The sequence below is a fragment of the Grammomys surdaster genome, unplaced genomic scaffold (genome assembly GCF_004785775.1).
Source record: "Grammomys surdaster isolate TR1022 unplaced genomic scaffold, NIH_TR_1.0 165, whole genome shotgun sequence".
In the NCBI taxonomy this organism is placed as follows: Eukaryota; Metazoa; Chordata; class Mammalia; order Rodentia; family Muridae; genus Grammomys; species Grammomys surdaster.
The window spans coordinates 12683820-12707022 of NW_021604613.1; the positions used below are offsets into that span (position 1 = coordinate 12683820).

Here is a 23203-nt window from a genome sequence, read left to right on the forward strand (position 1 = left end):
GACTTTTGAGTTCAAGGCCAGCCTGGTCTACTGGGCTGAGGGTGAATGAACCCACCTCTTTCAGTTTGTGCTGGAGGTCTACGATCTGAGACAGCAGGGACGAGATCTCTTCTTGGTATCGAAGCAGCTCATCACTCTTCCCCGACAGCTCCTCAGTCATTCTGGACATCTGTGCGTTGGTCTCACCTGTGGGGAGAGGGAAGCATTTAGAACCAGCACAAAGTAGAATTAGAAGCAGACACTGATTTATAACAAGCACTGGAGGGCCATGAATAAAATTTTTTTAACATAGAAAAATAAGGGTTTTGCTACAACAAATTAATGCTCAATTGGAGAGAATGTTACAAATGAGAGAGATTACTTAAAAAAGAAGTGTTAAGGAACTTGTTCTTCATGACAAAGATTTTTGTGACAATTTTCATGAAAGGCTTAAAGGAGAGCTAGCTTCACCATGTATCTTTGCAAGTGTGCCATTAGGAACACTTCAGGGATATAAATAAAATCGCACAAGCAATGGAAGTCAATTTTCACAGGTCTAACAGAGGAAACTTAGAGGGGAACTGCTCCAGTCTAGGACAGACTGTGAGGAAACTACTGAAATGCTTCTGTAGGACAGACATTCAGGCAATGCCACCAAGCCAAGTGGGGCCCTAGACTAACAAAAGCCCAGTGTATGTACGTATAGATTTAAAGCAAAACCCTTAGAACTAGATTTGGGAAATCTTTATTTCATATAGCAAATTTCACACCCAAACATAAGCAGAAAAACTACTTTTCACTTTTTAAATTGACAGACATCCTCCCCCTATCAGAGGGTGGCAGCTAAGAACAGAAGGGACAGCAGAGCTCCCGGGACAGTCGATTCTCTGTTAAAGTGGGGAAGGTGAGTAATGAGGTGGAAGGGGGTTAGGTGAGTTCCTTCTGGATCGCCACTATTCTGTTGATCAAGGCATCCCATTTTGAGACCTACAGTGAAACGAACTGATGTGACATTATTGTCAGCATAAAGGGCTATATATTTATATTTATAGAGCAATTCAACAATCTCTTTCCATGATTTAATTTTTTTTAGATCACATTCCTTGAAAACGAAATACATCCCCTAACAACATAGCCAGCACCTAGTGAATGCTCACAGGTAGGCTGTGTGCCATCTTTAAGCTCTATCTCTACCACTTACAAGCTTTCTGACTTCAGTATAGTATATCCTCTCTTTGACTATTCCTGCAAATAAAATTACAGCTTTGCTTCTCTTTCTAAGATGCTACAGCTTACTATAGAAATTCAGGTCTTTACTTAATGAGAATGTTGGACAGAGCAGATAAGTATCTTAAAAACACATATGTGTCTTAATTAGGGTTGTGGACACAATGTGATATTCTGACTTTCAGTAACTCTGGGACAGATGATTCTCAGTTAAAATGGAGAAGATGGGTAATGAGGTAGAAGGTGATTCTCAAAGTTTGATTGGAAAGTTGGTCTCTGGTGAAGCTTGGTGCCCAGTGTGGTGGTGCTGAGGTGACAGGAGGCTTTACAGTACAGCTTAGCAAGAGGAATTCTGGTCATTGGGTACTGTCTTCAGAAAGGATCAACACTGGTCTCTCCAAGGGTGCTAGTTCCCTAAACAGCAAGCTGTTGTAAACAAGACTGTCTCATGTGTTTGTTTTTGTTTTGTTTTGCTTTTTGTCTTTCAAGACAGGGTTTCTCTGTACAGCCCTGGCTGTCCTGGAACTCACTCTGTAGACCAGGCTGGCCTCAAACTCAGAAATCCGCCTCTGCCTCCCAAGTGCTGGGATTAAAGGTGTGCGCCACCACCGCCCCGGCCTGTCTCATGTGTTTGGCTCCTTCTGCATAATGCTAGTGCCCTTTCTGTTTCTCCATCATGTTTAAACAATTAGGGGACCTCACGAGGCTACTTGACCTTCCAGCCATAGAACTGTGAGGCAGATAGCTGCTTTAGTTTGTAAGTAACCAGCAGCAAGTAGTTTGTTATAGTGACACAGAACAGACCAAGACAGCAATCATTTAGCACTGGTTCCATTGAAACTAATGGTCTGAGTTGGAGATAGTCCACTAAACTGCCCCAGAGCAGAGTATGTTACTACTTACGAAGTTCTTTAACACAGTCATTGACAAGCTGTTGTTCCTTCTCTTCATAGGTAAATGTTTCTGTCTTGATATGACAAGCCTTCAACAGAGAAAAGACAACCCATGTGACAACATTTCTTAATGAATTTGTAGTAAATGTTATGAAAAGCTTTGCCATTTGAAGAATAAAGTTCATCACTTATAAAAGAAACAAAGGTATCCCATCAGGTTTAATCTCTCACAAAATAAGGACTAGAAATGGTATGATAGACAAAGACCTCTCCCTTCACTGCACACAGGGCCTTCGCACAAGCCCGTTCGTGCATCTCCACCTCTGTGATGGCCCTCTAGCCTCAGCTAAGATGCCACCTGCTTGATTCATATCACTTTATAAACCCAAAGAAATTTGTAATTTTCTGACATAATTCTCTCAAAGTTGGTTTCTGTTAACTACACAAGATGTAAATACTCTGTTGCTGTTATTTTTATCTGTCAGTGTCTACCACATATTCTCAGCAAGCTCTGGGAGAAAATGCAAGGCATGGAGGTAATGCTATGCTGTGTCTCACCTCAGTATTCCCCAGACCTGAGCACAGAGTGTTGAAGTAAAGGAAAGTGGGATGCACCTTGGATCGAAGGGCCATGTTCTCTTCCTCCAGTTCCCTGAGCTTCTCATGCAGCATGTCCAGCTGCAGCAGACCTTGAGATAAGCTGAAGGACTCATTGAACCGAAGAGGCGTGGAACAGCTAGAATCAGTTTCACTCTCCTCGGAGGCAATGGAGACGATTCGGAGCAGCTCGTCTTTCTTGGATAGCTCGTGCTGCAGCTGATTAACCTGCAGAGTGTGAGCAGAGCAGTCCACACAGTTCTCATGCAGGATAGCTCCTAACCCACACAATAATTGTTTTTCGCCAGCAAAGTAGACAAGTGTGTAAACAGAGAAACAAAACTACATGCATATTGTTTCCTAAGCTACCCATTTAGGCCAGTAACTCAACAAATACACAATTCCAGAGCACGTATGAAGAAAGCCCTACATTACTGTTTTCATACTCCATAACACAGTAATATAAGTATCTTCAAAGCCTTATAAGAGACCCCACTTTAAAACTCATTCCCAGTCGGGCAGTGCTGGTACACACCTTTAATCCCAGCACTTGGAAGGCAGAGGCAGGCGGATTTCTGAGTTCGAGGCCAGCCTGGTCTACAGAGTGAGTTCCAGGACAGTCAGGGCTCTTCTAGAGAAACCCTGTCTCAAAAAACCAAACCAAACCAAACAAAAAACCCCAAAACAAACAAACAAACAAACAAACAAACAAACAAACAAACCATCTCATTCCCATGGCTTGTACTTTCTGTTCACCTAACCAGGGAGGATGGAGAGCCTTACACATGCTAAACACAACCACTGAGTTATAGCTACAGACCCATATGTTTTTCTTCTATTTTAAAATTTTATTTTATATTTTAATTTTCAAGTTTCTTGATAACTTGTCTAGGCTGGTCTTGAACTTGCAATGCTCCTGTCTCAGCCTCCAGAGTAGTTATGATTATAAGCTTGTGCTATCGAACTTGGTGATGACATATATGTTTAAAGATTTATTTTATTTATGTATATGAGTACACTATATATATGAGTACATGGCTGCTATCTTCAGGCACACCAGAAGGAGGCATCAGATCCCATTACAGATGGTTGTGAGCCACCATGTGGTTGCTGGGAATTGAACTCGTGACCTCTAGAAGAGCAGTCAGTGCTCTTAACCACTGAGCCATCTCTCTAGATCATGACTTATATTTTTAAGCTGTCTCTTACTATGCAAATCTTCCCAGTGTGGATGACCATATTTCTAGGAAATAAATATTTTCAACAGAAATGACCAAACATACCATAAAATACAAACAAAATCAGATAAAAAACAAGTTACTGCTAGGCATGGCTGTATATGTGTTTAATACCAGCACTGGGGAAGCAGAGGCAGATGAATCTCTGTGAGTTCAAGGCCAGCCTGATCTGTACAGTTCCAGGCCAGCTAGAGCTACATGGTTAAAAAAAAGAAGAAGAAGAAAAAGAAAACTTGAAATTTAATTATGCAACATATTAAATTACTTACTACATTTACACACACACACACACACCCAACACACACACACACACTGTTTTTTGCTTTGGATTCTGAGTAAGATGTGTAGTACCTTGACACCACGGGCTATGGAATAAAAAGCCCACTACCTCTCTTGGAGTTGTTGGTAAGTGAGGTCCCACAGGCCCTCACACATAGGCTGTAGCCACTAGTCTTGATCACCCTCCAGAACTTGATGGGAAGATCCTTTGCTGATGATAAATACCATACACTTGAGTCATCGACATGAAGCAATCAAGTTGGGACTCGCCTGGAAGTTTCATCCCCACAGTCTAGCTTCCACAGTGCTGGCAGGTGTTACACACTTGGGCACACAGCTGAGGACCCTGCCACTGACAACAACCAGCCTAGCAAGATATGCCTGCTGCTGCAGTAGCGGCACAAGTGTCACGGGAGTAACCAGCCTCTCTCTGATTAGATTTACAACTTGTTCCACAAGATGGAACTCATATGTGACAGCATTGTTTCAGGGCCAAGAACCCATGGTCAGGTGGGTCAGGGCTAAATAGACACAGTAGTAAACTAACTCCTCATGACCTAGCAGTACACTTTTACCAGAAAAGTTTCATTTTGCAGTATATGAAAATCATAAAGTCAAAAGGTACTGGTGTCATTTACCATTGTCACTATTTCAGAAGTATCCATGGAAATACATTTCTCCAGTATATAAGGCCTAATTTTTATTACTCCCATTCCACATACAAGGTCAAAGGCTTACTTGATCAAAGGCTTGTCCCAGCTGCTCCTCCAGAGCCTCATTTTGCTCAGATAAGACATGGTTGCGCTTTAGGAGAGCTTGCCCAATTCGAGCAGCTAGCTCTAGGTCTCGATCCCTCTGTAAAGTAACAAATACACATTTTCTTTGAGTATAAAAAAAAAAAAGAGCAAATTAGAAGTTCTGTAGTGAATTTTGCTAAGGATAAGAACAAATCTCCTATAAAGCACAGAGAGTCACTTTATGACTTATAAATAAATGAACAGGGGCCAGACACACAGGTAGTGTTTAGTAAATCCTAGTCAAATGGGGGACTGTATAGTTAGGAATGATATCACATGAGGTTTCACTGACATCCTATTCATTAGGCCTACCAATCCAACTTTGTACTTAAAACCTTAAGAAGCTGGAAAATCAATGTAGATTTTAGAGATGAGGGTGGGGGCTATGGGTGTGGCTCAATCAGAAGAGTGTATGCTTTTAATGCTTGGGGCCCTTAGTCAATCTCCAGTGCACCCCCCCCCCACACACACACAAGGAAAATATTAAAGTGGATTGAGCCTGTCCAGTAAAAGCTGAGCCAACATTTGTTGAGTATATCAACAAGGTAATGACATAGATTAGGTATTTAGGATATGAATCAGTGATGTATACTGGAACAGATTCATTTAGTGTAGACTATATGCATTTAGAAACAGTAGCATAGCCTACAGCCTGGTTTACAACTAGTGAAAGAATGACAGAGTTACAGACTGGGAGGTATGAGGTGATAGGCCCTCGAGCATGGAGAAGAGAGCCTGAAAAGCTGCTACTTATGAGCAGGGTGTGTGGGGTCCCCATCTCGTCATAAAGAGGCCTTATTTGTAGAATGGAAAATTGTTAATAAACTTGTAATTGCCTTCCATGAATATGAGTTCTTTTACATTAATATTAGATGAATAATGCTAAGCTTCTAACCTTTCTCTATTACATGAAAATCAAAAAGTTATCTCTACATATATGCATATATGGAAAGCATTTTGAGGATAGACATGTATGTCAGGGAGGTAGCCTTCATAAGGTCAACTGAAACTGAGCTATAAGACACAATACTGCTATATTCCACTGTCAAGTGGAAAAGATATGCTATATATGTTAAAACTTTCACATGGGGCTGGAGAAATGGTCAGCGATTAAGAGCACTGGCTGTTCTTGCAGAGTACCCAGGTTTGGTTACCAGCACACATGTGGTGGCGACAAACTATCTGTAATTCCAGTTCTAGAGGATCTGACACCCTCTTCTGACCTCTACAGGTACTGCACACACACAACCAGGCAAAAAAACAAAAAACCAAAAAACCACAAAAACAAAACAAACCTTCCACAGGCAAATGTAAGCTCAAATAACTGCCTGAGCTGGAAGGCAAAAAGGAGATGCTCCAAACTGCGGGTGGAATATATAGCTTTCTCGATGGGCAGCCGGGCTCAGACTCATTACCAGCAGGACAACTTAAAAGTGACTTTCTGGGAGCTGGAATATGGCTCAGTGATTACGGGTTTGTACCTGTGGAGGATCTAAATCCCAGTTGCAAACACTCATACAGACAGTCCACAACCACTTACTTTTACACAATTACTTTTTCCTAAGACAGGGAGGTCAGATAGCACTATATATGCCCATCCACCCATCAAAATAATGAGCTTCAGGAGCCCTTCTATTCAGGATGCCAGCTGGTATATCACTTATAACAATCAATTCAAAACAGTCTAGAGAACAGGCTGACCATCATGTTTTATCTGTGCAAACCAGACACATTCCAAATGACCCTCAAGCTTTAGTTTTTATACCAGAGAAAGAAAAGATCATGCCTACCTCTGCCAGGAGATGCGTGACCATGTCAATGTCATTGTAGGTTTTGGTCATCTGCTCTACTCTGTCTGTGCCTAGAACTAAGACAGTTAAAAATAACTCTTTATAAGCTTTACAAAATCAGAAAATCTAAATCACTCATAAAAGTCCAAACCCACCTAGTGTTTATAGAAGTCACTGAGGAGAATGAAAATACACATGAAAACAGAAAAAGAACAAGTGTCTGTGCACATAACCCCAGATACACCAATGTTCCAAAAAAAAGCACACACGCAATCAACTGAGAAAGTACCAATGGTCACAGGCAGCCTAGGCCCAACTACTGCCCCTAGGGAGGTAAATCTGGTCCGCTCGCCTTTAAAGGTGGGAGCTGAGAGGAGGGATTAAGTTATCTACTTTATACTCTAGTCAATTCAAGTTACTCAGGGGCTATGCTGCTATCACAGAACTCAATTACAAAGTCCTCACAAATTTAAAACGTAAGAAACAAAGACAAATGGTAATACAAAATAGTTTTCCTGTGGAAATTTCCAGAAAACATCAACAATAAGAGCAACACTAAATGGACCCAGTGTGGTGTAAACATACATATATGTGTTTATACGCAGTAAATATAACAGAAATGATAGAATAAGACGCCATGAACTTGAGGGGTACGGGAGTTGGGGGATTCAGTGAGGGGTGGAAATAACATAAATCATTACTTGTGTGAAAAGCTAAAAAAATTCAAACATTTTAAATAAAAAAGACAATCTTGAATGCCTTGATTTAACTTAACTTACTTCAGGTATTTTAAATATTAAGGGCAGAAATACACCTTTATTTGGCTTTCTTGATATTTCAAGTTTAAACAATATTTACACCCCCAACTCACTCTTTCTGTTTATCTCTCTCTGACACACACACACACACACACACACACACGAGAGAGAGAGAGAAAGAGAGAGAGAGAAAGAGAGAGAGAGAGAGAGAGAGAGAGAGAAAGAGAGAGAGAGTCCTAAGAAATTGCTTGTGTTCTAGGAAACTACCATTCAGAGCAGGTTAATAATTACCAAAAATAACCATTAAAAGAAAAGAGAGAGAAGAAGAAACAATCACTCTCGAACAGTGTGTCATTAAAAGATGGCTGAGCTGGCTAAGGCACTTTTTGCCAAGTCTGATGACCTGAGTTTGATCCCTGGAACCCACCTGGTGAAAGGAGAAAACAACTCCCATAAACTGCCTCTGAACTCCTCCACATAGATGATGGCGTCCCTCCCTACTATAAATAAATAAAATGTAATAAAAAAGGCTAAAGTACTCACTGGAAAACATATAAGATTTGATGTAATCTCCTAAGTAAAATTATAGGAATCTCACAAACATACCAGTGCTGAGCTCAGAGACTTTTGTTACATATTCTAACAGCTACTACGTACATTACATTTTTACACTGAATGAGTAGTAAAACACATTTTTAAAGAATCTGAGGAAGGGAGAGATGGCTCAGAGGTTAAAAGTACTGACTGTTCTTTCAGAGGTCCTGAGTTCAATTCCCAGCAACTACATGGTGGCTCACAACCATCTGTAATGGGATCCAATGCCCTCTTCTGGTGTGTCTGAAGACAGTGACAGTGTACTCATATAAATAAATTAAATAAATCTTTAAAAACAAAAATACAAAAAGGAAATCAAACTAAAATAAAATGGAAGTAGGGCTCTGTATTTGAGACAAATTTGGTTCAAATGTTCAAAGCAGACCAGGCTACATAACAGTTTGTATTTAAAAAATAAAATACAATGTACTTTTGTATCTAAGAACTGTGCTCTTTAAGGAATGGCGTAATTCCTGGGACTGTGTTTAGTAAGGAAATATGGGAACCAAAAAAGCTAACTCAAGATATCGAAGTACTAGGATAATAAATGTTGGTAGACAACATACAAATACACAATTATAAATAATTGCACTACTTTTTAAACAGTTCTCTTCTCTCCTCACCCTGAGAAAAATGTCAAGTAAAAGACAAAGGGAGTGTTAACGTAAACTGTTTGCAATAATTCTTTCTCAATCATAAGCAACAGTCCTCTCAGACGTGACAGCTGTAACTCTCCCGTCAGATCAGGCTGAGTTAAAGCAGGTAGACACTGAACAAGGACTACTAAATGCCAACTGTTCTACAAGGCAATGCAAACACCCCTGATCTTAGCCCCATGCACAAAAATGGACAGATTAAAAACAACAAACAAACAAACCAAACTCACTCATGTATCGGAATGTCTCTTCAGCAAGGACTGGAGAGAGGGTCTCCGGCGCATCCTGCTGCTGGTGTGATGACTGTGCCCAGTCTTGGTTTTCATAGAGAAAGAGAGAATCTACTCTTAGCTTATACTGTGGCAGCTGTTCTTCTAGCAAGTTCACCAGCTCGACTTCAGGGAGATCCTCGTTGGAGCAGACATCTAAGAATGAGAGTCCCCATGGAGTGAATGAATCTAGGCTGTTCCACTTAGCAAGCTGCAGTGAAATTAGTTCTTTGAAAGCAGGCAACCAGAGAAATGTAGAACAAGATCATTTCTCCCCGACTTTTTATTAATATCTTCTAGTATCTCAGTTTGCTTTCTAGATTGCTTTGAAAAGAGAATTTACAAAGTAAAAATCATATTAATAATTTCAATTATATGCTGCCTAAAATATATTTCTTATTGAATATAAGCATGTTTTGGAATTTTAAAATGAATCAGAATATGTTTCTTATTTCCTTCTTTTTAGTACTACATAAACTCAATCTATTTCAGTTTATACATTTGGGGGTTAGGGAAAGGAACAAGAAAACCAGAGGAAAACAGTCAATTCATAAGGGATAGAAACTATATTTTCCTTAGTAATAAAATTAGGACTTTGTGGGAAGACTCTTCAAAATCTGGAAACATTATATTTTAGTGTCTGTTCACAGCATCTAGACACAGAACAAGCATTAATGTTTACTGAGCACTGGAAGTAGAATATATATTTTATCATTTTTACTCTGAAGATGGATATATTACATAAGAAGAAATATGAAACTGGAGCCCTCGAATTTGGTGAGATACATGGAAAAAACCCAACCTGTAGGTCAGCTCCTGCAAGCCCTGGCTCTGCACATCCCACGTGCCCCGGGTGACTTCTAGCCTCCACTCTTCCTTCCATCTGTCAAACTGAGAGGGTGACTAGAGGTACCTGAGCTCGATGGCAGTTGTGAGAACAAAGTGATGACAGTCCATGAAAACTCTTATACCTGGAGGTAATGCCAGCCCCAGGTGGAGACACTGTTTAAATGTTAGCTTTCTCTTTTTAAAAGATTATTTTTCTTCTCCTGTGTGTGTGTCCTGCTGTGCATGTGGAGTTCAGAAAACAGCATGAGGTGTTGGTCCTCACCTTCTACCCTGTTTGAGTCGGGGTTTGCTTTCTGTCATTGTGCAGGTGTGCCAGGCTGGACAGCCCGCAGCTTCCGGGGACTTTCCTCTCTCCTCTACCTCATCTTCTCTTTGAAGTTCCTCATGCATGGTGCGTGACAAGAGCCACTGAGCCGTCGCCCTGGCTTAGCTCTCTTTATTATTGTTTTACTACTGAGTCTTTAGACCTTGTTTTGGTCAGTGTTAATTGTCAACTTGGAGAATCTATGATCACCTGGGAGACAGGCTTGGAAATGCCTCTGCAGTATTATTTTGATTACATGAATTGAGGTTGGAAGGCTCACGCACAAATTCTCACACACTGCTTCTGACATACCATACATACTTCTATTCAGAGCTAAATTCTCCATGTGCTGCCCACTGTCCTGTTTTTCAGGACCTTGATGAGCTTCTTTCTCTACTGCGTCATCTACAACTGACATCAATCAATAGAAAAATCTCAGAAAGCACCTGAAAGCTACAAAAGAACAAACTCAATTCATCTGAAATTCTAGTACATGCAAATTTCATCCACAGAAGGACTGAGCGGGCTGAGGGCTGTCTGCAGCTGGAAGTGAGGGCTAAAGATCTGGATGTGAGAGAACTTGCTTTATAGACCTTGACTGCACTGGTTACATATTGGTCAAGACTCAACGCTATGTTTAACATGGGCACTGTTTTCACACCTTAGCAAACATATGATAATAAAGCTGGATTTAAAAAGACAGCCTTGGCTTCATCTGGGTTTCAGGAGAATTCAGAAGGTTCTGGACTTAAAGCTTTAGAAAAGCAGGACTATGCACTGACAGTGGTTAATAACACCATGTTTCATAACAACTGGTTCTGGAGGAGTATATAAATACATTCACTATAGTAATATATCTTTAGCAAATATAAATCTAATAAATGAGATAGACTAGAAAAGGCTACACAAGTCAGGTTTTGTGAGCTACTGATTATCACTATGCTGATGACAATGATGTGTCTACAGGGTACGTGCAGGCACATGTGTGCCACAACACTCATGTGGAGGTCAGAGGACAACCTTCAGGAGTTGGCTCTTGCTTTCTGCCCTTGTTGGGGCAGGGTTGCCCTTGTTCTGCTGTGCTGCACAAGTCAGGCTAGTTGGCTGCTGCGCCTCAGGAGGGATGCCTCCCTGCCCCCACAGGAGTGCTGGGATTACAGAAGCATGCTGCTGCGTACAGCTTGTTTTGTTATATGGATCTGGGGCTTGAACCTGAGTTGTGAGGTATGACTGGCTACTTCCTTCCTCACTGAACCATCTCCTAGTCTCCATTTAGTGAGGTTTAAAACAAAAACTTTAGGAAAAATACTTGTGAGTATTCTGAGTTTGTAAAAAGAATTTATCACGTACCTATTTTTCTGTGTCTATGTGAGTATATGAACATGTGTATATGTAGATATGCACATATGGAGACCAGAAGAGGGCACTAGATCACCCCTTTGCTATCACTATCCTCCTGCTCCTTAGAGACAGGGGCTCTTCCTGAATTTGGGGCTTATGTCTTTTAGCTGCGGTAGAAACCAAGCAAGCCTCAGAGCTTGTCTGTCACTGCCACCCTCCCTGAGTCTGGTGCTACAGGTACGGACAGGGCACCCCCCCAGCTTGTTACCCAGGGTCTGGGATCCAAACTCTTGTCCTCATGGCAGCACACCAAGTTCTCTTATGTTCCTTTATTTTTATTTTTTAAAAAATTATTTATTCTTGCAGATATAACATCAAGGGCCTATAACTTTGTCTACATACCCTTCCAAATCCCAGGGGCCTCTAGTGTGCCAGGTACTGTGGTCAGATGTGTGTAGGTACATCAACATAGTGAGCTGAGCTTCTAATCCCTGCTCACAGGGGCTCAGTGGCTGGATGGGAGTCAGGCACAAAGAGCTGCATAGAAGGCAGGTTTTGCTAATGTGAGAGGAGGCCAAGGACAGATGGCCCAGTCAGTCTGTCTCAGGGACCCAGGCTGCAAAGGGAGGATGGGGCTTCGTCACGCAGGCCAGAATGAAGAACGTGCACTTTGTCCTTAGGAAATAACACTTCAACATTATCAAAGGGAACTCACCAGTGATGCTCTCCGAGTCTCTATGATTGCTACTCATGAGGTTTTCTTCACCTGTTTGTGATTTGAAAATGGCATTCTGGGATTGACTCATGCAGAATCCTTTCCTGCTTTGGTTGAAAGGGGCAGCTTTCGTAGGAATCGGAGTAAAGGAAATCCATTAAGCCATTTAGTAAAGAAATGGATGTGGTCATATGGATATTTTCTGTAGGACAGATTTTCTGCGATGAGTCAGGTGACATCTGCAGCTGTAAGTGCTCTCATGTGGTTACAACCCTTGGACAGTCATGGCCTAAAACAAGAAACAGAGCGGGTGGTTACAATTCAGCATGCTCTTTAAAAACAGGACTCTAATTACCTGGCATGCCTGTCATTAAAAATGTTTTTCTAAGATATACACAACAACATGAGTGAACCTCAATGCCAAAAAATAAAAAGAAAGAAAGAACGAGAGAAAGAAAAGAAAAAAAATCAGCTCATGGTTTATGATTGCATTTTCATAAGACTTCAAAGAAAAAACCACCACCAGCGACACATCTACAGTGCCAAAAAGCAGATAAATGGTGGCTGGGTTAGGAAAAGACTTAGGCACAGGAGAAGAGTTTGGGGAATGACACATGTAGCCCTAGTGATGGCTTCAAATATGCATGAATATGATGCTGAATGTAATCCAATTACACAGCGGAAGCATGATGTTGGTACATGTTACACTTCAGAATGGCTCTACATTTTTATAGAAGATCAACTCTTCACCACACTGACTTATCATAGAGAAGTGAAATGCAGTGCAGCAGCGCAGGCCTGGGCGACATGGAAGCCCACGCTTGCTAGGTCTTTATACTGTATGTGGGACAGTGAAATGCTACTTGAAAGCAAACTGAGATGGTGGAACCATGTACATGACAAACCAAAAGCAACTAGTGCAGTAACTCAAGAATTGCAAATAGTCAATAAAAGGGACAAAATGGTGTAAGTTGTTCAACTCCAGCCACAACTGGCATTTGGGTCATTTGTGTGGACCATACTGGATGGACCTTAGCAACACTTCCCGAGTCCTGACTAGGTGCTAGCAGAACCTCCTTTCTAGGCCTTCTCTCGATTCAACAGGCAAAATGTCTCCAGACACTGCCAGATGTCCCTGGAGGCAAAATTTCTCCTGGTGGAGAACCATTGATAAAAAAAGAAACTCAACATCACTCAAAATAAGTAAAAATGTAAATAAACTATTTTTATTTGCTAGACTATCAAATGCTAAGCTTTACTCATTATTGGATAGAGCCTAGAAAAAAGGCTGTTTCAAAGCTCTACGATGACAGTGTGAATTCCTACAAGATTTTAGAAAGACTTTCCCAAAGTCTGCCAAGCTTTAAATGCACAGGAACTGCAGCTCAACAATTCTACCAACAGAATTTATACAATGTAGATATTCACAAAGCATGCCCAGACATAGAGACAAGAATGCCCACACAGTGAGTATTGACTTAAGTAAATATGACTTAAGTATTTTTTTCAGAGGCACACATACAAGTGGAATGTCTATAACGATATGTTTTAGAAACACATATATGTAATGCACCATGTTTAGTGGTGTAGTAATGTGCAGGAAAGGAGTCAGAATCCAGCCCAGGAGCACTGAGCCCAATACTCAGGAGGTGGAGGCAAAGGACTGCGAGTTGGAGGCCAGCTTGGGCTACAGAAAAAGTTTCAGGGGAGCCTACACAACTTAATGAGACCTGGTTTCAAAATAATCAAAGAGCTAGGCATGGTGGCACACTCCTATAATCCCAGCACTTGGAAGGCCAGAGGCAGGTGGATCTCTGAGAATTTGAGGTCAGCCAGTACTATATAGTGACACATCATAAAGAAACATCAAAACAAAAGAAAAGAAGCAAAGGTTGTAATGCAATACACACACACACACACACACACACACACGTACGTAAATACGTAGGTATGTAGTAGGCATATATACACATGCCTACTACATACATATATATTAGTTATATATCTATGCCTACTTAAAACAGAGAACAACAAAAAGCAGGAACTTTTCAGGAACTTATTCAGCTGGGTGTGGTGGTATGCATCTGTAATCTCAGCACTAAATGGGGAGAGGCAGGAGAGCCGTGAATTCAAGGCCCCTGTGAGAGATGGGAGTGGAAGAAACAGGGTGTTCAGTACTAGCTAGAAGCTTTGCTTTACATAAAGACATCTGTTGAGCAGTCATAGCTGCTTCTGTTAGGACTAGTGCATCTTCAGGAAGCTATGCCTTATGTCTAAGAAGTAGAGAGCAGAGAAAAGAACAGCCAGTGAAGAACAGAGACACACTTAGAAACATGAGGGAAGCAAGTCTCAGAGACAAAGTGAGCAACAGAATCAGAGAAGTCAAAGGGGAAATTTGAGAGGCTTAAAGATGAATGAATAGTGACCTTTTGGAGAACATTGTAGTTCAACAGTTAGATCTCAAACCAGGCTGGTAAACAAATTACAAAGTAAGAGAGGAGTTTAGTGAATACAGACCAGAATTTCCCAACACCTAGACTTTCAGATTTTCACAAACTGGCACACTTTAAAAACGTCTGTGGTCAGTGGCACAGGGTTTCCATTTCTGACCGTTTCTATTACCTCCTTTCCTTTTGAGATTTTATTTTTATTTAATGAATGTGTTTGCCTGTGGAAGAGATCCCCCCGGAACTGGAGTTATAGACAACTGCAAGTCGCCACGCAAGTGCTGGGAACTGAACCTGGCTCCTCTGGAAGAGCAGCCAGAGCTCTTAACTGCTGAGCCATCTCTCCAGACCCATTCTATTACTTAAAACATTTTACAAAAACCCAAACCAAAAACAGAATAAGCACCAGTCCCTTCCCCACAAAAAGTTTATAATTTCATGCTTGCATAACAAAAATTCAATTTTCTATAATTGAATTCTGATAATTTTAATAAATACTTCACATTTCTTTTACATGTGCAATTATTTTCCTGGGGTAAGTTTGCAATTCAGTAACGTGGATTAGCCAGTGCAACATTACGCAAAGCTTAGGATATTTGCTAGGTACCGTGACTCTTGTCATCGAAGATCATTTTCAAGTTCTGAGGACACTCTATTGTATACATTTGGCTTCCCCATAGTATCTTGCTATTCAGAATTGTGATTTCCAAACCAACCATCACAAAGGGAATAGAAATATATTTAGATGAAACCAATAAAGATTCACCTCCTGAGCTGGAGAGGAAGAAGAAAGAAGCCTCCTCTGGGCATATCACATCTAGGAACATAGATGAAATGTTAAAGATGCTCTGTCAACATCTGTGACCTTTCTATGTTGTATTCATGTCAGATATACTTTTTAATCCACCTTTTTAAAAGTTAAAAATACCCCAAACCTGGACGTGAAAGAGTTAGAATCTAGGGACACAGGAGGTAACTCAGTGACGAGCCTGGTATGCAAGCCCGAAGATGAGGCCCATTAGGAAGCCTGGCATAGTGGTTTGTGCTTATCACCCCAGTGTTGGAGAGGCAAACAAAGCTGGATCCCTGTAGCATCACAATCAACTACCCTAGTCTATAGGGTGAGTTCTAGGCCAGTGAGAAACCGTCTGGAAAAATAAGATGAACAGCTCCTGAGGAACAACCCCATCTCTCACCCCAGGCACAGGAACCTGCACACCTGTGAACACAACATATACATAAAGAATCTAGTAATGTATTTTAAAAGCTAGAATGGCACTGGAGATATAAGAATGACCTTGTCATCAGGCAGCTTGTCTGGTGAGTGGCCAGCATACTACTGCCAACATCCATATGCAGTCTGTCACCTGTTTTTGGCTGTACATACACAGCTAGCAAGATATTAGACTATCACACATACACACATCTGATATTTGACAGAAAACTCTTCCTAACCCTTGATCGATATTAAAATAATTCAGTCATCAAAATACTACTATGTAAAACTAAGGTTTCCAAGATCAAGTTCTGAAAGCTAGGGGTCCTTCTACACACACACACACACACACACACACACACACACACAGCTTGTAATTAGACTAAAGGAACAGACTTCTACCTCTACACCCATAAGTGTATTTAAAAGTTAAAAGGCCTTTTTGAGAGTAGAAAGCTACACACTTGTCTGTGAAGGGGTAGAGGGCAGTGAAGAGAAAAGGAAAATGTACAGAACGGAAGGATCTCTAACTGGTCATGTTGATCCTTTAACAGAACTGTGGTTTTTCTTCTTCTTCAAATCTCGACTTGCCCAAGACCACTGTGAAACCTCCAGCTGGAGCCTTGAGGCCACTGCCGTCGCTCTGTAACACACCAGTTGCTTTCTCCTTACACTTCCGCTGTTGTAAGATATTATTTCCTGTATTCCTAGCTTACTCTGAATACACTACACTGTGGAAGAGGATGACCTTGAACTTTTCATTATTCTGATTCCATGTCCTAGAATTACAGGTATGAGCCTCTATGCTGTTTCCCTTCCTTTCTCTATTTCTTTCTTTTTGAAAAACAACAACAACAACAACAACAACAAAAACCAAGCATGTATATGAGTGTTCTGTCTGCATGCATGTCTGTGCACTATCTGCATGCCTGATCTCTGACAAAAATCAAGAGAGTGTCAGATCCCTTGAAACTGAAGTCATTGACAGCTGTGAACCAACACGCTGGGGATTGAACCCAGGTCCTCTGAAGAGCACCCAATGCCTTTAACCTCTGAGCCACTTTGCTTTTTTCTATTTATACATATTACACCTAAGAATACAAAAGTTTATATACAAGTTTTGATCATGGGTCATACACCTGTGTTGTAGAGGTCACTGTTTAAATTAGCTTTGCAGTTTTGTAGGTAATTTGTTCTCAGCACTTGCATACAAGTAGAGAAAACTAGAGTGATCACAGGACTAAGTCCAGGTGAAAGTCATTCAGAAAGAATTCAGACCTCCAGGGCGATCTGGGGACCTGCCCAGTCTGCACATGGCACACCAGGTCAGGGGTGATTTAGTAATGCAGCATTTTTTCCTGGGAACTCCGCAGAACACACCCCAATTTAACTTGATCCTCTTAGCAAGGTCAGTTCACAGTGGCAGAAGTGACTGGAGTACTGTTTATATATCTTGATGTTAGAGCCGGAATTTTACTCTGATTTACTGTGATTCTGATCTTGTGCTCATTGCTTAGTATTTCAGAATTTAATTTTAATTTTTTTTTGCCAAGATGGGGGTATTTACAAATAAGAGAGGTCAGATATAAAGACTAAATACAAAATAAAAATCCCTAGTTTGGCAGCTGAGACAAAGCAGACACTCACATGCTCATTCTCTTCAGCTTTTCTTAAGCCTGAGGAAGTGTCTACATCTGAAGTTCCTGCACGTCCGAATACAGAACAGGTACAACTGAAGATCAGCTGAGTAATCTTCCTTCTGAAAGAGACAAGGACCAAGAAGATCCAACAAATGTCCTAAGGCTGGCCACTGGGGGTTATCACTAGAGTTCATCCCCCATGGACTCGCAGGAAGCTTATTTGTAATGCCAAGTCTTACAAGACCATAGCATGCTGGCCAACTACATAAGCACTCCCTGAAGCTCTAACTTAATGCTCAAGCACCATCAACATGTGACTTTCCAGTTCTGGAGTCAGAGGAAGGAACCAGCATCACTGCTTGGTACCAAGGTGTCACCAAGGCCATGCTCCAGCGAAAAGCTTAGTCCCTTGCTTTCTAGCTGCTGCAGCTGCTTCTCTTGGCTCTGGGCCTCTTCTACTATTCTGATAGCCAGCAGCACGGAATCCTGGAGCCTCCTCCTCTGCTTCTATTGTCACATTACTGGCTTTTTTCTCCTTATAAGAAACCTATAACCAATGTTTTAAGGCCCAACTAGATAACCCAAGATAAACTTCTTCTCAAGATCCCGTCTGCAAAGTCCCTCTGCCTCAGGTAACATTCACAGGTTCCAAGAAGTTGGATCCTGATGGCTGTGATCCAGGTGGCCACAGTGGCTCAGAATGTGAATCCCAGTGCCAACATTTACTGGTTCTATGACCTGTCCTCTCTTCCCTCATGTGTCCCCAATGGGTAGAACTCAGATGACAGTCTTTCCGGCTGAGCCATCTCTCAGCCCTGGAATTCTGCACAAACTACGTTACCATGTTTCCTTTGCTAAATGGGCTTACTAACAGGATCTACTTCTGGGGCTTTGCGATGAGGATGGAGGGGGTTATGAGAGCAGTAGCCTCAGAGGCTCGCTGGGGCAGTCACATAAGTGCTGCAGTGTGCTATGCTACTGTTATTTCCACCATCACTAACAGAACAACAGAAAGGCTTACCATCCACAGCTTAATGCCATCTTCTCCCAGCACAAGAAGTCATGCTTCCTAGCTATCCTCTGACAGTGACTTGCTCTGGGAACATAGTTTCCCTTTGATGTCTATGGAACAGGAAGCACAGTGCAGAGTCCCAACTCTCAGAAACTGAACTCTGGCAAGCGCTCACAGTAGGTCCTCAGCACCTCTGTGTTCTCCCTGTGTCACCATCTTTCTCTGGTGGTACTTTATTTAATCTTTTCAGAAACAACTGCTTTTTTTTCCTCTACAAGCTACCAAGTCAAGCATGGCACATTTAACAAGAAACAGACCTCTGTAAATCATGCACATTTAGGAGAAAATCAAGTAAAATAATCAACTAAATTGTTTAAAGAAGAATGGGACTCAAAATGAACCAACAAAACATGTCACTGCTCTAATTATTGCTGGGAGAACACATCATGACTAAGAACTGAGTTAGCTCAGCCACGGAACTCAATGGCCGACACTGATAAATATAGGCAGTGTACCTAAAGAAGAAGTTGATACTTCCTTAAAACAGGATACTTTGGCAAAACAGACTCATGGAACAGACTAGAAACTCAAGGAAATCCATCTTATGGGAAGGCAGGGCCTGGAGTTACAGCAAATACAGATGTAATGAAACACTGAAAATATATCTCAAATTTTTTTTTACAAACAATACTTTGGGGATTAATTAGAAATTCATATTGGCTACTAAGTTGTATGTAAGAGTGGGAACAATGCCAATCAAGGACCTGCAACAGCTCCTCGGGCAGAGGCAAACCAAGCTGGGCCACAGATATGCTTTTAAAAATGAAATAAATTTATCTTACTTCTATATGAAATAATTAACTTTTGACCAAGACTAACTGGTTGCAACATATCTGGCCATACTTTGGGCAAATTTGCTGAAACATCACAGGAACTATTGGACCACACCAGGACTGTCATGACTTTAGAAAGGCATGGGGAATGTCATCCCCCAAATCGAAAGGGGCCAGTGAGCAGTAGACATCTTGAAGGTGGAGAACACGTACTGCGCCCAGCAGTGAGGTGGCAGCAAATGGGCTTCACCCAGCACGGCTGCCTTAGAAGCTATCTGGGCATGTTCCTCTGTTTCCTATTGCCTTTCAATTTAGTGACTAGAAGCGTTTTCATAATATGAAATATATGGAAGCAGCTTCTGCTTATAGACAGACTGGATCCCAAAGGCTGTTGAATCCATGAGTTAAGCATCCCAAACCATGAATAAGATTCAGGCTTTGGGGTCAACATCTCCTCCTACAGGATATATTTTGGGCTTGTTTGCCTGCTAACATCAACATCTGCTGAGGTAGGTGACTCCTCCCTGCCACAATCTCCACCACCAGAAGGGAGGTGACCTCTGGCAAGGAAAGAGTCCACACCAGAGCTTCACCTGAAGATAAGAAATGCTTGAGCCCAGGGCACCATCTGTGGGTTTGATAAGTTTCCACAGATGCCCTCTGTCATCCACTGTGCACACTTAGCCTTTAAGCTCTTACATCCTAAGCTTGACCTGAATTCCCCTCTGAGGAGGCAGTCACTGCTAGCAGTGGTCCTCTGCCCATACCACTTCAGATTACCTGGGTTTTTTCACCCCTGGCTGCTGACCATTAATGGCAGAGGCCTCTATCTTCACAGAACTGTCCTTCATAACCATCTCTATTATGTAGTGCCATGTGTGAGCTGACATTTTAATTTTGTATGCTATTCCTACTTCGAACCCACAAATCTGTTATTGCCACTGCTTTTAAGGCAAAGGGAAAATTGTAACATTTATATACTTTTTGAAACATGATCTTGTGTAGCTCAGGCTGTCTTCAAACTTGCTACACAGCTAAGGATGATCCTGGATTTCTAATCTTCCTGCCTCCAGCTCTTGAATGATGGGATGACAAATTTTGTGCCACCCTGCCTAATTCACTCAGTGCTGGGGTTGTCCCCAGACCTTCATACACACCCATCAAACACTCTACAATGCAACTCACTCAAAACCCCAGTTACAAGTTATAAGGAGGGTCTGTGCTTCAGAAGATTTGTAAGGAAGTTAATCTACAAGACGAGGGCAAGGCTTCCTGTCCTGCCTACTGCAACATGTAAGGGGTTGGCTGCTTGCCACACACTGAAGAAACTTGGAGAAGTTTGGCCTGTTACCTCCTAAACAAAGACACATGCATTGTCTGTAGTTTTGAAGCTGTCCAGCTCAAACTACCAAAGCAGCAATGGATACTGTTCTCTGTGTTTTGTTCAACAAATGGAATGGGGGAGAAAATAGGAGACTGCTGATAAGTATCTGTGATTCAAGACCTTCAAATGACTCCATGATTCTGTCCTAAATACAGTTGAAAGGTCTAAAAAGCAACAATGAAGCAGGCTTTGTAGGCAAGGCACATGAGCGAGCGCTCACTCACAGAAAAGCAGCTCTCTACAGTCATTTCATATCCACGGGGGACACCCAAAGCAAAGGGCTATCATGACCTTTTTTTTCAAAAAGGCAAAGTGTGATCTTTACTGGATATTTAAATATTATATCTTATCCATCTTGAAAATTCAAATTCTAGGTGTGCTGGATACTAAATATTTCATTAAAGAGATTACTACCACCCTTGGATTTTATTTTTTATACTACAAATTCTTAGTACCATAAAAGCCAAGCATGTTAATGTATGCACATACTGGTATTCAAAAGTTGAAAGTAAGAAATATTAAATACAGTCCCTCTTTATGTATGCGGGACCATGAGACAAGCTAACCGTCATTGTAGTGAGGGGCCATGAGACAGTCCACACTAAACAGCTGACCATCATTGACTTTTCACTAGTTCTCCATATTCTTTAATTTGTAAGGAATTGACACTGATAAATAATTGTATTTGGTTAATTTAATCTCACTGTGTTTCAACTACCTCAATATGGAAATAGGAACAGTATTTACCCTTTATGGGATTGTTATGTGCATTAAATAAGTTACTATTTGTAAAACATATGTAATAGTATTTAATACATTGTAACTATTATCTATTTAATGTTAAATTGTTTGTGTGTGTGTGTGTGTGTGTGTGTGTGTGTGCAGTGAACATACAGAAGTTAAAGGACAGCTAGAGTTAGTTCTTTTCCTTTCACTGTAAGTTCTGGGGATCAAAGTCAGATCATAGGCTCGAGGATCAAGTTCTTTTACCAGCTAAGCCGACTCCTGGTCCAATTATGTTTAAATAAATAGTGTAAACTTAAGTACTCAAGTGGTAGAAACATAAATTGGAAATAAACCATTCCTGGCACCTGGTCATCTGACATAGAAGATACATAACTCGGAGCAGTGTCTATCCACGTACCCTGCTAAGAGCCCTTCTCAAATGCTCACCCCTTTTACAGCAGCCTGCTATGCAGTCTCTGGAGCTGCTACTAGCCATGATGTAGGGGCTCAAAGAAGAACCACATGGCTCTGTAACTAGTGCTCTAAAAGAGCTTCTCATACAAAATTCTTTCTGATAAAAAGCTTACCACAGAATCCAGACTGCTGGAGCCATTCAAAGACTATCAGGAGCAACTTGGCATCCTCACACCAAGAACTTCAACTCCCTGGTTTATTATCTACTCTAAAGAAATGTGATGTCAACTATAAAGAGACATGGCTGAGATTGTTTCCTATAGCACTGTTCATGACAGGAAAACAAGGAAGGCCTACTCTTCAAAGCACAGGTAAAATGTGGTAGAGACACACTGTAGGGCAACACGCACCAGAATCAAATGCTAAGTGAATAAAGCAACAATCAATTCCACTTATCACAAGTGAAATATTTTTCATATTTATTTTGTATACTTAGTATTTATAAATATATTGAAATGTTTACCTTTAACATGAGGAAAATGAAACTTTGATGGTATAGGGTTAAAGAAAGAAGTATTAAAAACCTATGAAATGTTTAAAACCCACTGCTCTTTTGGTAGTCAGCCATATAATTACTGTTACACCCCTTCCATTCTTAAAGACTACGCTTGTTCCTGGACACATCAACATGCACTAGATGCCCTGGTTACAGCAACACAAACAAGTTCTTTAATGTAATCTATGTGACACACTTCCTGGCACATTTCTCAAAAAGCCATCAGGTTTCCTGACATAACCTACCTGCTCCTCAGCAGGGTAGGTTCAACTAACATAAGAGGAAAAGCAAATAAATGAAATGCCGCAGGGTGGACATTCTCAGAAGTTCTCAGGGGTTGGTTGCCTAGGAAGTGCTCTAATGCAGCGTTTACCGTGTTTAGGGTCGAACATGCCGAGAGTTTAAGCAGGATGCATACTAAGGCGCACCCCTCTAGTTCATACTAAAGCGCAGCCCTCTAGTTCATCTGCCAAAACCAGCCACCAACCGCACTATGCATTTCTATGCAGTTACTTTACCTTTCCAACACAAAAAGAAAACATAACATGTACATATTCAAGTACATATTTTTGTTTCTCATTATAAATACAGTAAGTGCATCTAAAAATTTAAGACAGCATACAAAGAATCCAATGAAAATTACTTGTGGTGCTTTACCATCATTCAAAAGACACAATATTTAGCTGTTA

At 41.1% G+C, this 23203-nt stretch overlaps 1 protein-coding gene across 3 annotated transcripts in view; it reads right to left on the minus strand.

Annotated features, from left to right (window-relative positions):
- Trak2 (trafficking kinesin protein 2) overlaps positions 1-23203 on the minus strand; it is a 58759-nt gene that overhangs the window by 19368 nt on the left and 16188 nt on the right. The window contains exons 2-9 of one of the 3 annotated variants that reach the window (XM_028765656.1): positions 17597-17708; positions 12287-12575; positions 9039-9233; positions 6801-6877; positions 4952-5068; positions 2658-2924; positions 2110-2188; positions 56-186 (exon numbers count right to left, since the gene is read on the minus strand). In XM_028765656.1, coding sequence (XP_028621489.1) covers positions 56-186; positions 2110-2188; positions 2658-2924; positions 4952-5068; positions 6801-6877; positions 9039-9233; positions 12287-12377 — 957 coding nt within the window. In that variant the 5' untranslated portion in view covers positions 12378-12575; positions 17597-17708. The remainder of the gene's footprint in view (positions 1-55; positions 187-2109; positions 2189-2657; positions 2925-4951; positions 5069-6800; positions 6878-9038; positions 9234-12286; positions 12576-17596; positions 17709-23203) is intronic. The other 2 variants (XM_028765657.1, XM_028765655.1) reach the window with 2 other exon arrangements.